Raw genomic sequence first — 15,630 nt, 5'->3', positions numbered from 1 at the left:
CGTCGTTTTGAGGATGAAATGATGATGAAGACGACACATACACTCAGCTCCCGTGCCAGCGAAATTAACCAATTATGGTTAAAATTCCCGACCCTGCCAGGAATCGAGCCCAGGACCCCTGTTACCAAAGGCCAGCACGCTAACCATTTAACCATGGAGCCGGACTTCTTTCTCAGTTGCAAGCGTATTCCTTTCTTCCCAGATGCAGTAGTTTTCATTTGATTCGCTATTGTCTCACAGGTCCTGCTCGATGTTTCCTTAACGCATAATTAACGTTCTGTTGAAAGAATCTGCAATAGATGTTATATGTGACAATAGGTGTGTAAGTAATCGCGTGTTGTCGTCTCGAGTTTCTGCAACTCTTTCCAGGCGTGGAGAGGGGCTACCCTGCATCATTTTAGCTACAAAGCAGTCTTACACTTCTGGTAGTACTGGGAATCGAACCCGGGCCTCCGTGGACTGCAGCTAACAGTGTGAAACGTTACTCTACGAAGGCGGACAACATGTGTGCTGCTTTTACTCTATACCTCCAAAATATGGTGGTATCCCTCATATTTCTCCAAGTACATGTCATATATTGTGCTCAAATTTAACTAGGAAGCCATTTAATACTTGTTACTGTACTTCCTGCTGTACTGGGATGAACGTTTTGGAAAACTTTTAATGTAACTGTTTATCTGTTGTCTAATGATCTGTGGAATGGCATTAGGCCCGGTTTCATGTTTCCTTCTCTTTTCCTGTGGAGGTGTAATGTTTGCTGTTGTGTGGTTTGAAGTGCACTCTATATGCTTTTTGATGATCTCATTTAATGCATAGCTTAAAATCCTCTGGTCCCGCCCTAACCTAAAAGGAAATAGTATACATAAATCCACTACTTAATAACATATAGGCCCTATAACAGACATACACTTCTGAAAGCACTGAATAACACTAGTACTTTAGGGGCAAAACGTGAGTTCAAGTCGACGGCATGCACAATTCAATTAAGCATTTCTACGCAAATGATAATATTATAATTAATTCAATATAATTTTACTATTGTACCGTAATTAATGTAACAAAATGTTAATATTGTAATGCTAACATTATAATTAATTTCGTATCTTTTTAATATTATAATAATTAATACAATATTTTTCTTTTTAATTTTAAGGCATAATATTCAAAACTTATCAAATGATATATACGTGAAATCAAGCTACCGTTCCTTTTCCACGAATTCTTCAATGAGAGCACTATAAAAGGCAAAAGACAAGTTTATCTTTATGGCTTCATTTAAAGCAATATCTACAAGAGCCATACAAAATTCTTTAAAAGTTATGTGTACATTAACGTAACTCACATAGTTCTTGTGTCTGCGGATGGCAGTACGCATGTATTTTAACATCGCTATAGCCAGAACCACTCCGTGGTAACTTCATTTCCTAGCTCTCAAATAAAAAATAAAAAACATGACCAGCAGAATAATTTGTTTAGTTTTTCACACCAACTTAGCCACTCATGTTCTTTATACAGTTTTGTATTTAAATGACGATTGAACCCTTTCCTATTACTGCATATCAATGTGCTGTCCAACTCGTTGTTTGAATGGTCAGCGTACTGGCCTTCGGTTCAGAGGGTCCCGGGTTCGATTCCCGGCCGGGTCTGGGATTTTAACCATCATTGGTTAATTCCAATGGCTCGGGGGCTGGGTATTTGTGCTGTTCCCAACATCCCTGCAACTCACACACCACACATAACACTATGCTCCACCACAATAACGCGCAGTTGCCTACACATGGCAGATGCCGCCCACCCTCATCGGAGGGTCTGCCTTACAAGGCCTGCATCCTGCTAGAAATAGCCTCACGAAATTATTATTATCAAATGTGCTAATTTCAGCACTGATCTATCCCGAGAGAGTATAATTTACTTGTCCTCAAAATAAAAAAATGGGATGAATTCTAAACATTTAAAATGTATCGAGGAGATTATTATGCTCGTAATATTTAGTTAATTTGGTGAAAATTCACTTACATGGCTTAATAAGTGGAAAGGTAGCGATATTTAAGATTTTTTCTGAATTTTGACACTACATTGCTGTATTTCGTATAGGCCTAGTTTAAGGTCATTGTATAATTGACAGACAGTGACAGTAAACAACTTACTGCACTTTACCGTACGATGCTGAGGAACGTGAAGGGTGTTAGCTGTAAATCTACTCTTCCGATCATTCACTTGACACATCTGAACAAAGGACTTGGTCAAATATTAGGAAGCATTAGATTTTAAAATTCTCAGCTGAAAGCACGTCTCTTCCTGTGAGCAGAGAGAAGGAAGTATGGGTACAGTCCACTACATACAGACAGGGTCGGTGCTTTGAAGAGAATACAATTGCTTGTTTCTCTGCTCCCACTCTCTCTCTACTGTCATAGCTTGTTCCTGAGACTGATAATTAGCAAGGTGCCCTCAGGCTTTCAGAGATACTTCCGTGGTCAAGTGCATGTGGTCCATATACAAACTTGCAGTCTAACTTACCTATATATTTGCTTGCAGCATAACATGACAAATCTCTGGATATAATTATAAAATTACACGAGAAATTGTTTAACAGAAACATTAATTATAGAGGGTACCTTTGACCTAATACCATGCAATGGATATTTTGCATGCTCTACATATTTGCCAATGACGTACCGTATACTCGAAAGTGCAAGATTGGCAAGTCCTTGTCCCTGATGATGGACTGGGTTTCACGAGGCTACGTACAGTTATTCAACTACTAAAGTATGAATCTTGTACTTGAGATGCTATTTTACAGAATGATGTCAAGAAATCACCTTTGTCGTTGCCTGTAAGTATCGATACGCAATTCCCCTTACATCTGAAGTCTTTAGCAACTTTACTTTCCCAGTAATACCCGTATATTCTTCACTCTTCGCACTTTTCAACTTCGTTGAATTTTTAAATCATGTTCGACCACATTGACGACTCACATTTCACTCTCCCGTGAACATTCACTTCCTGGGGTTGAATTCACTGTCTTGAATCAGTGCAAGGATCACTAACGTCACTGTCGCCTGCTATTACTCCAAATATCAGTTGACTCCACAGCATAGACGTGCACGCCTGGCATGGTGCCGGGCTAGAGCGACTTGGATGAGGGAATGGCGGAACGTCGTGTTCTCCGATGAGTCACGCTTCTGTTCTGTCAGTGATAGTCACCGCAGACGAGTGTGGCGTCGGCGTGGAGAAAGGTCAAATCCGGCAGTAACTGTGGAGCGCCCTACCGCTAGACAACGCGGCATCATGGTTTGGGGCGCTATTGCGTATGATTCCACGTCACCTCTAGTGCGTATTCAAGGCACGTTAAATGCCCACCGCTACGTGCAGCATGTGCTGCGGCCGGTGGCACTCCTGTACCTTCAGGGGCTGCCCAATGCTCTGTTTCAGCAGGATAATCCCGCCCACACACTGCTCGCATCTCCCAACAGGCTCTACGAGGTGTACAGATGCTTCCGTAGCCAGCGTACTCTCCGGATCTCTCACCAATCGAACACGTGTGGGATCTCATTGGACGCCGTTTGCAAACTCTGCCCCAGCCTCGTACGGACGACCAACTGTGGCAAATGGTTGACAGAGAATGGAGAACCATCCCTCAGGACACCATCCGCACTCTTATTGCCTCTGTACCTCGACGTGTTTCTGCGTGCATCGCCGCTCGCGGTGGTCCTACATCCTACTGAGTCGATGCCGTGCGCATTGTGTAATCTGCATATCGGTTTGAAATAAACATCAATTATTCGTCCGTGCCGTCTCTGTTTTTTCCCCAACTTTCATCCCTTTCGAACCACTCCTCCTTGGTGTTGCATTGTCACTGTCAGTCAGTGTATTTTTCCGGTCAGAGGGTCCTGGGTTCGATTCCCAGCCGGTCTGGAGATTTTAACTGTGTATGTTGTCCGGCTCCATGGCTAAATGGTAAGCGTGCTGACCTTTGATCACAGGGGTCCCGGGTTCGATTCCCGGCAGGGTCTGAAACTTAAACCATCGTTGGTTAATTTCGCTGGCACGGGGGCTGGGTGTATGTGTCGTCTTCATCAACATTTCATCCTCATCACGACGCGCAGGTTTCCCACGGGTGTCAAATCAGAAGACCTGCACCTGGTGAGCCGAACATGTCCTCGGACACTCCCGGCACTAAAAGCCATACACCATTATTGTGTGTTTAATTCCTACGACTCGAGGACCGGGTGTTTGTGCTCCTCTTAATGTATTTCTCTTAATTAGTGTCCTTAATTACAATTTGACTTTGATTACACTAAAACGTGGTTTAAATTTGATCTGGGTAGTAGTGTTACAGCCATCTCTGTGGTGTAGTGGTTAGTTTAATTAACTGCCACCCCCGGAGGGCCGGGTTCGATTCCCGGCTCTGCCACGAAATTTGAGAGTGGTACGAGGGCTGGAACGTGGTCCACTAAGCCTCGGGAGGTTAACTGAGTGAAATTGTGGGGGTGCGGGGAGGTCGATTCCCACTCAGCCATCCTCGAAGTGGTTTTCCGTAGTTTCCCATTTCCCCTTCAAGCAAATTACGGGAAGATTCTTAACTTAAGCCCACGGCCGTTTTCTTCCCTTTTCCTTGTCTATCCTTTCCAATCTTCCCATCCTCCAACAACGCCGCTGTTCAGCATAGCAGGTGAGGCCTCCCGGGTGAGGTACCGGTCCTTCTCACCAGTTATATCGCCATCGACCCAAAAGTTTCATTTCGTAACCATAACACCTGTCTGTGTTGGTGCGACGTAAAGCCACTAGCAAAAAAAGTCTCATTCTCCAGGATACTGCCCTTGAGGCGGTAAAGATGGGATCCCTCGTTGAGTCCGAGGGAAAAACCAACCCTGGAGGGTAAGCAGATTAAGAAAGAAAGAAAGAAAGAAAGAAAGTATTATTAGAATAGGAATAGTAATATATTTATTTAAATTTAATTACAAGTAAGATCAGAGTTCCCTTTGCCTGTAACTAACTGCCACTGTAACTTAAATGTATCCATTAATCTAATAACAAGAATATCTAAAAGAGCATAAGATAGATTGTTCCTACTGAGGAGAATTAAAGATTACACTGAGTAACAAAATTTGACGAAGTTTTTGTTTAACTTATTTTTTGTGCATTTATTGCTTAATTTGGTGATGCTGGTTATGAATATATAAGTAGTTTTCCTTAAGTGTTAATATTTTGGATATGATAATGAATGTTTCGGTTTTCTTAAAAGCTACTAATATTGCATGCTCATTTAATACGACTAGAGTCCTATAGAAGAAATCTGCCATACAGTACCTCAAGAGTTGGTGGGAATAAGTGCAAAAATATTGAATAACACTGAACCTTCACCCAACAATGGTGACATTGAAAATGTACGTTAGAACGGCTTTTCCTCTTATGTTCTTCTGACCTCCGCTCGTACTTTACCCCACACATCATAGCACAGTCCTAAAGTCCGTAATACCTTCTTTCCATGCCGTGAATGTCTTGGTGAAAGCATTCACCGTGTTCTTCACTTACAGCTCCTAAATTTGGCCTAAAGAAATCAATATGAGAAAACAAATAGTGCATTTTCACCGACATTCTACATCGAAGTACATGATAACTCTGTATCAAATTCTCTATCAGTTTCATCTCACTTCTATCGTTTCCCAAGAACTGTTACACCACCATTCTAAAAGCATCCCAAGCATTTCGTTCATCAAGAATCATTGCATCTACAAGTTCTTTTGATTGTAACATCACACGAATCTGAGGTCAGTGAAAATTCCGTCTTTAATTTTTGCTTCAGATAACTTGAGGAACATTTGTCTGATGAGGCTCAGAGCCTCACTGTTGCTATCTAAACCTTTGATGAATTGTTTAGCAAGTCCATGTTTGATATGGAATGGTGGTAACAGAATCTTCTCCCTGGACACAAGGGGCTCATTTCTCATGTTGTGTGCATCTGGAACGAGTTGTTTTCTTGTTGGCCATTCTTTCCTGGTGTAATGCTGATCATCCGCTCTGCTGTCCCACAGGCAGAGGAAGCAGGAATATTTGGTGTAGCCACCTTGAAGGCCCAGAAGAAATCCCAAAATCTCAAAATCACCGCAAACATTCCATTTGTAGCATCCGTAATTTACTTTTTATAAGAGCAGCTTCATATTTTCATAAGTCTCCTTAAGTTGTGCTGAATGAGCTACTGGTATGGAAGGAAACTTGTTCCTTGTTACTTGTTGTTTTAAGGAGCCTAACATCGAAGGTCATCGGTCCGAAACTTGTTCCCATTGAGCAGTAGGACAGCTTTGAGACTTCTACTTGAACTATCTATAAATAGACGCCATTGATCCGGTGCATGAGGAATCTTAATGTGTTCAAACAGACCACTAACATCACTACAAAAACAAAGAGTTCCGTACATTTGGTAGAAGCATGCAAAATCCTCATGCCTTAGCCTACATTTTGTTGTTTTGCAGGATTTATTGAGCAAGTTATATTGCTTCAGACGGGATGCAAGAAGTTCAGCCCTTGATTTTCTTAGTTGCAACTCCCTAACAAGGTCATCCAATTTAGGCTGAGTAAAGGGCTGTGGTTCTAAATTGCTGTCATCACTTGAATTTATCTCTACATCTTTTCACGTGTATTCTGTTTCGGTGGTGATGGAATTTTCAGCTCTTCACTATGTGGTACTGGGGCAAAAGATTACGGTATGCTAGGATATGGAATATTTTCCTGCTCTTTGTACTTTTGTAATGTGTAATATCCACCATACAATAATAACAGTCGTCATGATGATGTGTAGGCTCTCGCCATATTCGGGGAATTGCAAATAGCATACATTTTCTTGTTCCACCTAGCCAACCCTCTAAAGTAGACCGACATCTGCCACAAATGACATGGGGAGTCCATGAAACATGTTGGTCTCGAACACGCACACTGAAGTAAACGCGGTACGCCTCACAGAACTTCGTACCGGGCACGATTTTATATTTCACTTGTTTAGATCCAGTTTAATGTCCACAAACATAACAAAACGCGTCTTCTGGCAATTTACTACGTCTGGATATTGACATTTTAGTTAAAAGGCAACAATTCAACGTTACTTATAACCACATAACTTGATTTACATTCACAAACGACAGGAAGATATTTTGTGAAAAATATGGATTTATGTCGATGCATACAATTGGCTTTTTAAAGAATTCTATATATTGAACCTTTCCAGATGTATACCAATACTGATGAAACATCGCATTAAAGCGATCTAGTGGTGATCACCTTGAACAACTACGACTACCAGAAAAAGTGGTAAATTCACAAACTTTCAAAAACCGTTAAAATATCAAAAAGTATCGACATTTGAAAAAAACTAACGGCTTATTCGCATTCAGCACGTTGGTTTTAAACAATAAACACAAATAAATAAACATCAACAATTTTTGTTACGTAGTGTTATAAACTAAATATCATAAGAGATTACAATATTCCTTTCATCATTTCAGAACTAGAGACTATAATAACAAGGAAGAGAGTACAGAAGAGAACCTTAACATACATTTTTTTTGCCAGTTGCTTTACGTCGCACCGACACAGATGGGTCTTATGGCGACGACGGAATAGGGAAGACCTAGGAGTTGGAAGGAAGCGACCGTGTCGTTAATTAAGGTAGAGCCCCAGCATTTGCCTGGTGTGAAAATGGGAAAAAATGGAAAACCATCTTCAGGGCTGTCGACAGTGGGATTCAAACCCAATGTCTCCCGGATGCAAGCTCTCAGCTGCGCGCCACTAACCGCACGGCCAACTCGCCCGGTAATGATATAGCTTCATGCCGAGGATGAATTAAGAATAAAACTAAACATTTAAAATGTATCGATGAGATTACGATGTTCGTAATATTTACTTCATTTGGTGAAAATTAATTTACATGGCTTAATAAGTGGAAAGGTAGAGGCTTTTAAGATTTGTTCTGAATTTTGTCACTACATTGCTGTATTTCATATAGGCCTAGTTTAAAATCATTGTATAATAAACGACTTACTGCACTTTACCGTACGATGCTGAGGAACGTGAAGGGTGTTGTATACCTACTCGTCCGATCATTCACTTGACACATCTGAACAAAGGACTTTGTCAAATATGAGGAAGCATTAGGTTTTAAAATTCTCAGCTGTAAGCACGCACCTGAATATGATCGTCTTTCCCTGAGTTTGAACCAGTCTGAGGCTTTGTAGTAAGATGTTACATGACAATCTTTACGAATATTGAAGACAAAACGGACACAGGCATTCTAAACTCGCTGGAGCATGGTATTATACTCGTATTTCTCTGAGATATCGCTGTAAATTACAGTACCATAATATAAAACAGGAAACACATTAGTTAGGATCAACATCTTTCTCACCGTAAAATGAAGGTACGGCATGTTTCGACGAAACTGACACAATATGGCAGACACTTTCTTGATCAAATGTTTAAGTACAACTTTTCCTCACCTACTTTAAAGTTTAATACTTTTAAAAATATAGTATTGTACAGATTAAAAACATGTTAAAATTTCAATCATTTATAAACAGAGAGCAATTGGACATCTTTATAGCTTTGAGAACTTTGATAATAACTTAAACGGCTTCATACCAAAGAAAATATCAGGTGACTACAAAGTGACAAACCGTCTGTGATAGACTTTTAAGTACTACATGCTGACCAGTTACTATTGATGGACATTAAGGACTTAGAAAATGGGTGAATAACTTAAGTACCATAGTAAAGAGATGAGAAGGAATGGACCATATTTATAATAGTATTTAAAACGCGTAGTTCAGGCATTTTTCGCTTTAAAAGGGGATAACATTATTCTGTATTACACAATTCTTTTGAGGATAGCAAGCTCGCCCCTGTATCCAATAAAAATTACAGTAAAATGCTCTATTGAAGGATTCATATTAGCCTCCTGGTTATTAGACATGCTCTGATCGAGTGAATACACAGGTATGGTGATCTCTGTTTTTTTACAATTTGCTTTTACGTCGCACCTACACAAATAGGTCTCTGGTAACGATGGGACAGTAAAGGGCTAGCATTGGGAAGTAATTGACGTGGCCTTGATTTTAATACAGCCCGAGCATTCGCTTGGTGTGAAAATGGGAAACCACGTAAAAAGCATCTTCAGAGCTGCCGACAGTGGGGTCCGAATCCACAATCTCTCGAATGCAAGGTAAAACGTGAGTTTGAGTTAGCAGTTAGAGAAACAAAAATAGAATATATATAGTCACATTAAACAAAACTCCACTTTATATTTAGCATGGTGTTAAGAGGCAGAGTGGACTAAACCTTCAGAAGACGTTTTCGTATCATTAAGCATTAATGTTGAACACTTTTACAACATTCTGCATCGACATATCACACTCGTGCCAATTTGGGATTAAATTTCACAGAAATTAGTGTAATACAAGTAATATAATTACTTCAAAGTTTGACTCATTAGAGTGGATTATTCAGTGTTAATGAAATTGTGTGGGTTAGCCCGGTTAAGTCCATTACTTAAAATGACACGAGTTGGTTTGCTCCCGGAGAACTGAAATAACTGCACTTTTTTCAGTCAGCAAATTAATGTTAAATAACATAGTAAACAAGTGTACCACCATGTCTTAAGGAATAGATTAGCCTACAAGAAACATAAACATGAGAAAGCAAACCCTCGAGTGGGTTAGTCCGCTTTGCCTCCTTATTTTTTCCAATTCTGTAATAAAGTTATAATTCGGTTAGTTCCTTATAGGCTTGCTTATTCCATTTTGTTAAAAGCGTGGTCATGTTGTTTCAATTTGTCTGTGGCTATTAACTTTCTTCAAAATTTGGTCAAATTGAATACGCGTTTTATGCCATAATGGAAAGTGATAGCGCTTAGCCCATTAACCCTTCCCCACAGAATACAAACCAAATGACCTCACCTCACATTTTAAATTCCTCTCATCAGATCATCACTACAGTACACGATCTGGACCCTCTCTCACTATACCTTTACATCGCACTGCTGTCTACAGCCAATCTTTTAAAACTTGTCTGCTAGTCAAGGAAATCCCGCCCTGCATTAGGGACGTGACTTCCCTTAATAAATTTAAAGTGGCCTATCAAAGGTATTTGCTCGATTAATCAAAATGACCTGTATAATGACCGAAGTATGCGAGTGAATGGTCTATTATTGTTTGACTTAGGTTATATATCCATTAGAATTTGTTTCAGAACTGTTATACTGATCAAAGATTATTGTGTTTAGATTATAATTGCGTATGAGGGTTAGTTTTAGATTTATGTAAATGATTAGATTTTGTTCTGCTGGTATTTTAATTATGTATTAGGATTAGTTCCATACGAGGGCTGTAAATAAAGTACTGGCAATATTGATGGTACGCAATATTTAATGAACTAACAAGTAGAATTGCACTACATTCCTTCAGTGTTGTCACCTGCAAATGTCGAGAAGCCACTCGGGACCGTTGGCGAGGCGTTCTCTGTTGATGACAGTGACGAAGCGCCCTACTGCGCGGAGTACAGATGTCACGTCAAAATATCGGTGGCCTTGGAAGGGTTCCTTCAACTTCGGAAACAAGGACTCATGTCCGGTGAGTACGAAGAGTGTCCCAAGACTTCCCAATGCCACCGTTGCAATAAGAGCCTGACATTGTCTGCGACATGACGACGTGCGTTGTCATGCAATACGATAGGACAATCGTCTCACAATAAACGTGGTCGTATGTGCCGCATAACCGGACGCAGATGTCACTTCAGAAATCGGCAATGGTAGTCACTGTTGACGGTTTGTCCCTCAGTCACAGCATGCTTAAGAATAACACCCCCATAGTCTTATGCCATAATCTGCATAAGCTTCGCCTCACTGGGTTCCTGTCGCAATTTCTGCGGACGTGGCGAACCCGGGTGAAGCCATTCATTCGATTGACTCTTTAAATCAGGTTCGTAGGATCGTGCCCACGTCACATCAATGGCGACAATACGCTGCAGAAATGAGTTCCCTTCGTTGCGTTATCTGTCCAGGTGGACGCCAGCCAGTGTATACTGGTGTCGTTCCTGTACGTTGGTGAGTCGATGTGGAACCCAAGGGGATGAAATTTCCTCATGTTAAGACATTTCATCAGTATGTACCACGCCGTTTGATGACTGAGACCAACCTCTACGGAATATTCCCGGACAGTTCATCGATGGCCTACGAAACGAGACAACTAACCATTTCAATCTGATCTTGAGGAATGGACGGCCGACCTGTGCGCTGCGAATCCGCAGTTTCATTTATACCCCAGCAAAACGCCTTGACCCATCGTGCAACCGTCCTATACAGTAACGCATTCTCGTCATAGGCTTAACGTTATCCTCGATAACATTCTGATGCATTTTTGCCGCTGGCAACCTCGACGAACGCTGATCATCTTTAGAAAACATATTTTAGAGTGGTGAAATAGACACTATTCACTTCAACGCCACATAGCAATAACATTCCCAAATGGATGCCTGTCAAATGCACACTACACATTGACAACAGTGCAACCTGACCGTTCCTATATTCTATTTGCGCATGCCCCATCTTCTGCCAACGTCTGGACTACGTTGCTACTACTTTATTCATAGCCTTTGTAGTTAATGTTTTTTATTATAATTTTATTATATTACTGAAAATATAATTATTATTTGTTGTTGTTGTATTGTTTAATTCTACAGTATTTTAGTCAAATTATGAAACAGTGGTTAAGTGTAAGAAAGAGCCCAGAGCCGTAACTTCGCCACCATTAAGGAGGTTAAGAAACAACTGAAATCTCAGGGGTTGAAGGTTAGTCCGCCTCGCCTCTTAAATCCTCAAATGTGCAGTTATAAACACTTCTGAAGAGAAAAAATTAAAAATTCCCAGAAAGGCATTGCAAGCTACAAACTTCACATAAAGAAATCGTATGCTCTGGGTCTCTCAAGACTTATCGGTAATGATGGATAAGGAGAAACGTAACATTATTGTCATAATTTTTACTATGTAAACAAAAAAGGTGATACCATCTAAAAGAGTTCGCTTAATCCTTTATATAATGCATAGCAGCATGCGTTGGGCTTTTCATTACAAAACATTTTTCTGATTTCATGACTGTTATTGAACCATCGACAATTGTTTCTACTCAGATGATGAATAAGCTTGATATTTCTCTACTTTTCAGTGATCACAACATTATCAATATCCGTCTTTTAGGCTTTCAGCCTAGAGGCTTGTTGGATCCTCAAATAGCACAACCAAATATTATGTGGTTGTAGGGAAACGCCATAACCGATGGCAGCCCCAGAATGAGGCATACTAGGCAAGATGGACAGTAAGGACTGCTTTACTCACTGGATCAGAAAGTGCTATAGTAGCACGACTGAGACTGCGAGTAACATCTTTCGTAACACTCTGACACTCTAGTCGTGCTCCAAATTTCATTACTCAGCACCACCCATACCACAAGAGCTTCCATATTTTCACAGCCATGGATGAGATTGGGACTTCATTAGAAGCTACACTTCACTCGGGCCTGTGCCAGGAGACAGATGCTGAAGTACTGCATCCTTCAAAAAGTGGCAACCAATAGCGGACATAAACAGCATTGTGGCTCCATATCTGGCGTCGTCATGATATGGCTATCTCCTCATTACTGCCGTTTATTGCCTCTCGTTATTAAAAAAAGAAACTAATTAGAGTATAGTTTCAGTTCATTGGACACTTACCAGGATTATTTGATTCGAGAACTGGAAAACAGTACGATTTATTCTGGATTATTTCCGACAAAACAGTAGTGTTACGAAACTTTTGCAAACTTTGGGCGGGGAAGACTTGGGATTAACGAGGCGAGTTGTTCGACTAAGTGGTATGTTTCCAGCTGTCAGTGGAGAGACGGTGTATAATGACAATAGTAGACGAATAAGCTTGAATGGAGATTTTAAAAGTAGGAAGTTTAATAATATGAATATAAAGTTGGAAGTCAAGAGGACAAATTGGGGAAAATGTTCGCTCATTCATAATTTTTTATTGGGAATGATTATCTCATTGAAATGTTTTCAGCGATTGACCCTTGTCTATTATTATTAGACTATTATTATTATTATTATTATTATTCTTATTATTATTATTATTATTATTATTATTATTATTATTACTTCTTTGAAATAATTGAAGAAAATAATAGGTGAACCATAGACAAGGAATCTGTCAACTGGATGGCAGCCCTAAGTGTAGATAATATTGATTGATTGATTGATTGATTGATTGATTGATTGATTGATTGATTGATTGATTGATTGATTGATTGATTGATTGATTGATTGATTGATTGATTGATTGATTGATTGATTGATTGATTGATTGATTGATTGATTGATTGATTGATTGATTGATTGATTTCAAAGACAAGGAGCAAGGAAGTTGAAAAGAAGCGGAAACGATTCCTCTGGCTTAGAAATGATAGAAACTGAGATATCCTCATTTATTGTACATGCAATATATTATGTCACATGTAAGAAGTATTTTAAATAATTATCTGTAAATTAGTATGAACTCCTATGCGAATACTTGTAATTACTGTATTACACTACTCTTAAGTAATGTTTAATTGTTATAGTATATTTATGTTTCTCGTTTTAATGAATTTCTCTTTTACTCTTCTTCTATCGTGATCGTGAAATATCTTGTTCTGTGATTTCCAGTAATATTTTGTTTTCATGAAACTGCTTGATTTAATTTATATTTAAATTTAATTTCATTGCTATACTATCTCCTATCTGTGATACAATTATCACAATAATATCTTTATCCTGACCTATATGAACTGTTACAATTTAGGGTGTGTTTCAAGAAGGGGCTACAAAGGTCATAATAACCACCAAAAATTTTTAAAAAAACGTAAGACCCACATCTGATTAATTCTAATGAAATAGAAAGGAGAATCAGATCTATGTTCACCAGCTTTCATTTAATTGCGATAGTTTGCAGTCTTCCCACACTACTATTATAACGACTAGAATAATACATTTTTCGTTTCAAACAAACATCAAGAACTCTATGTGGATACTATGTATTATTTTTTCACAACTGATAGATACAAAATTATGAGATTTGCTCAGCTTCGAACTTTATTTCTGAAAATAATTTTGAGCACTCTAAGTTGAAATATTTTTTTTAAATTGGGAATGATTATCTCATTGAAATGTTTTCAGTGATTGACCTTTGTCTATTATTATTAGACTATTGTTATTATTGTTGTAAAACTCATTAAATTTGACATATATGCCAGCGGCAATGTTTTCCTACAACAGAATAACACATATAAATAAAATATTACATCATTTGAAACGATACCATACAGCTTACGCAAATGTTAACATTAAAATATTCACTGAAAATACATATACTAAAACAGAAAGCGAAAAGTTATTCAGTTACGATATGAAACTACCTTAAACAATAACAGCTATTTCCATCACCAGAACATGTGCAAAATTTGTAATATACCATGCTACATATTTACTTGCTACTAGTTTAACATGATACTATAACTGTTACATAGAAATCACTGTTAAACAATACTTACAAGATTTTGCACTCTTTTCTTGAAATATGTTACGATTTACTTGGGAAAATTTAAATATGTAGGAAGTAGTTACTTTTCTCATGACTGTTATATTTATTTTTCCTGACGAAACGATCATGAAAGAGTTCAAACCATTCAATAATACTGTTACATCTTTTACAGGCATACCGCAAGTGGGTGGCCAAGTACGGCGAGGAACCAAGTCTACCAGGTATCAACCTATCACATGATCAACTTTTCTTCCTCAACTACGCGCAGATATGGTGCGGATCTATGAGGCCGGAGGATGCACTCACTAAAATAAGATCTTCCGTTCATTCTCCTGGACCAATAAGAGTTCTGGGTCCCCTATCCAACTCATGGGACTTCGCCCGAGCGTACCAGTGTCCTCTTGGCTCCCCGATGAACCCCACCAATAAGTGCTCCGTGTGGTAACGAGAGAACTAGTGGCGTGTAGATTAGAGACCACCAATATTGCCCAGTGAGGTGGTGAAGCGACACGGACGACGATATTTCCAAATGTGAATGCTTTAAATGTACAACAAAAATTCACACATTCCTTTATTATGTACTGGTTCAAAGAACACAACCATCATTACAATGTTTGATATTACTCATATCGGCCTTGCTGTCATACTTCACTTGGTATGTTTTACGTTACCTTCTTTCACACACGATATAGACAGAGAACAAACAGTGATGGAAGTAAGTTACATACTATGGGAAGAGGAAGTCACAAATATTTGGCCCATTACTGTTGTAAACGTCTGTTTTCTATGTTTACCTAGTTTAATATTCAACTAAGCTCGAAAATGAAGCTATTTGTTTCCTATTAAAATCGTGATCTGCTTTATTTTGTGATAAATCCTGATATTTCACTGACTCTGCGATGTGGCACCTTCAGAGGAATAGGCTTGGAGGAGATGTTGATCTAGTTTACACTTTCGAGCTAGGAGAGCAGTGGCTGGCTCTCTTTAAGTTCCTCCTCTCTCCCAGGTGACAATGATGACCTTTCTAGAAC

General features: G+C 39.2%; 1 protein-coding gene across 1 annotated transcript in view; it reads left to right on the top strand.

Annotated features, from left to right (window-relative positions):
- LOC136863720 (neprilysin-1) overlaps positions 1–15,419 on the top strand; it is a 729,030-nt gene extending 713,611 nt beyond the window's left edge. The window contains exon 13 of the mRNA XM_067140078.2: positions 14,772–15,419. Within this exon, the coding sequence (XP_066996179.2) occupies positions 14,772–15,044 (273 nt within the window). The 3' untranslated portion in view covers positions 15,045–15,419. The remainder of the gene's footprint in view (positions 1–14,771) is intronic.
- The last annotated feature ends 211 nt before the right edge of the window (positions 15,420–15,630 follow it).

Source organism: Anabrus simplex, chromosome 2 (assembly GCF_040414725.1).
Source record: "Anabrus simplex isolate iqAnaSimp1 chromosome 2, ASM4041472v1, whole genome shotgun sequence".
Taxonomy (NCBI): Eukaryota; Metazoa; Arthropoda; class Insecta; order Orthoptera; family Tettigoniidae; genus Anabrus; species Anabrus simplex.
Note: the sequence above shows the minus strand (reverse complement) of the source record. Positions and strands in the feature narration are given on the sequence as shown.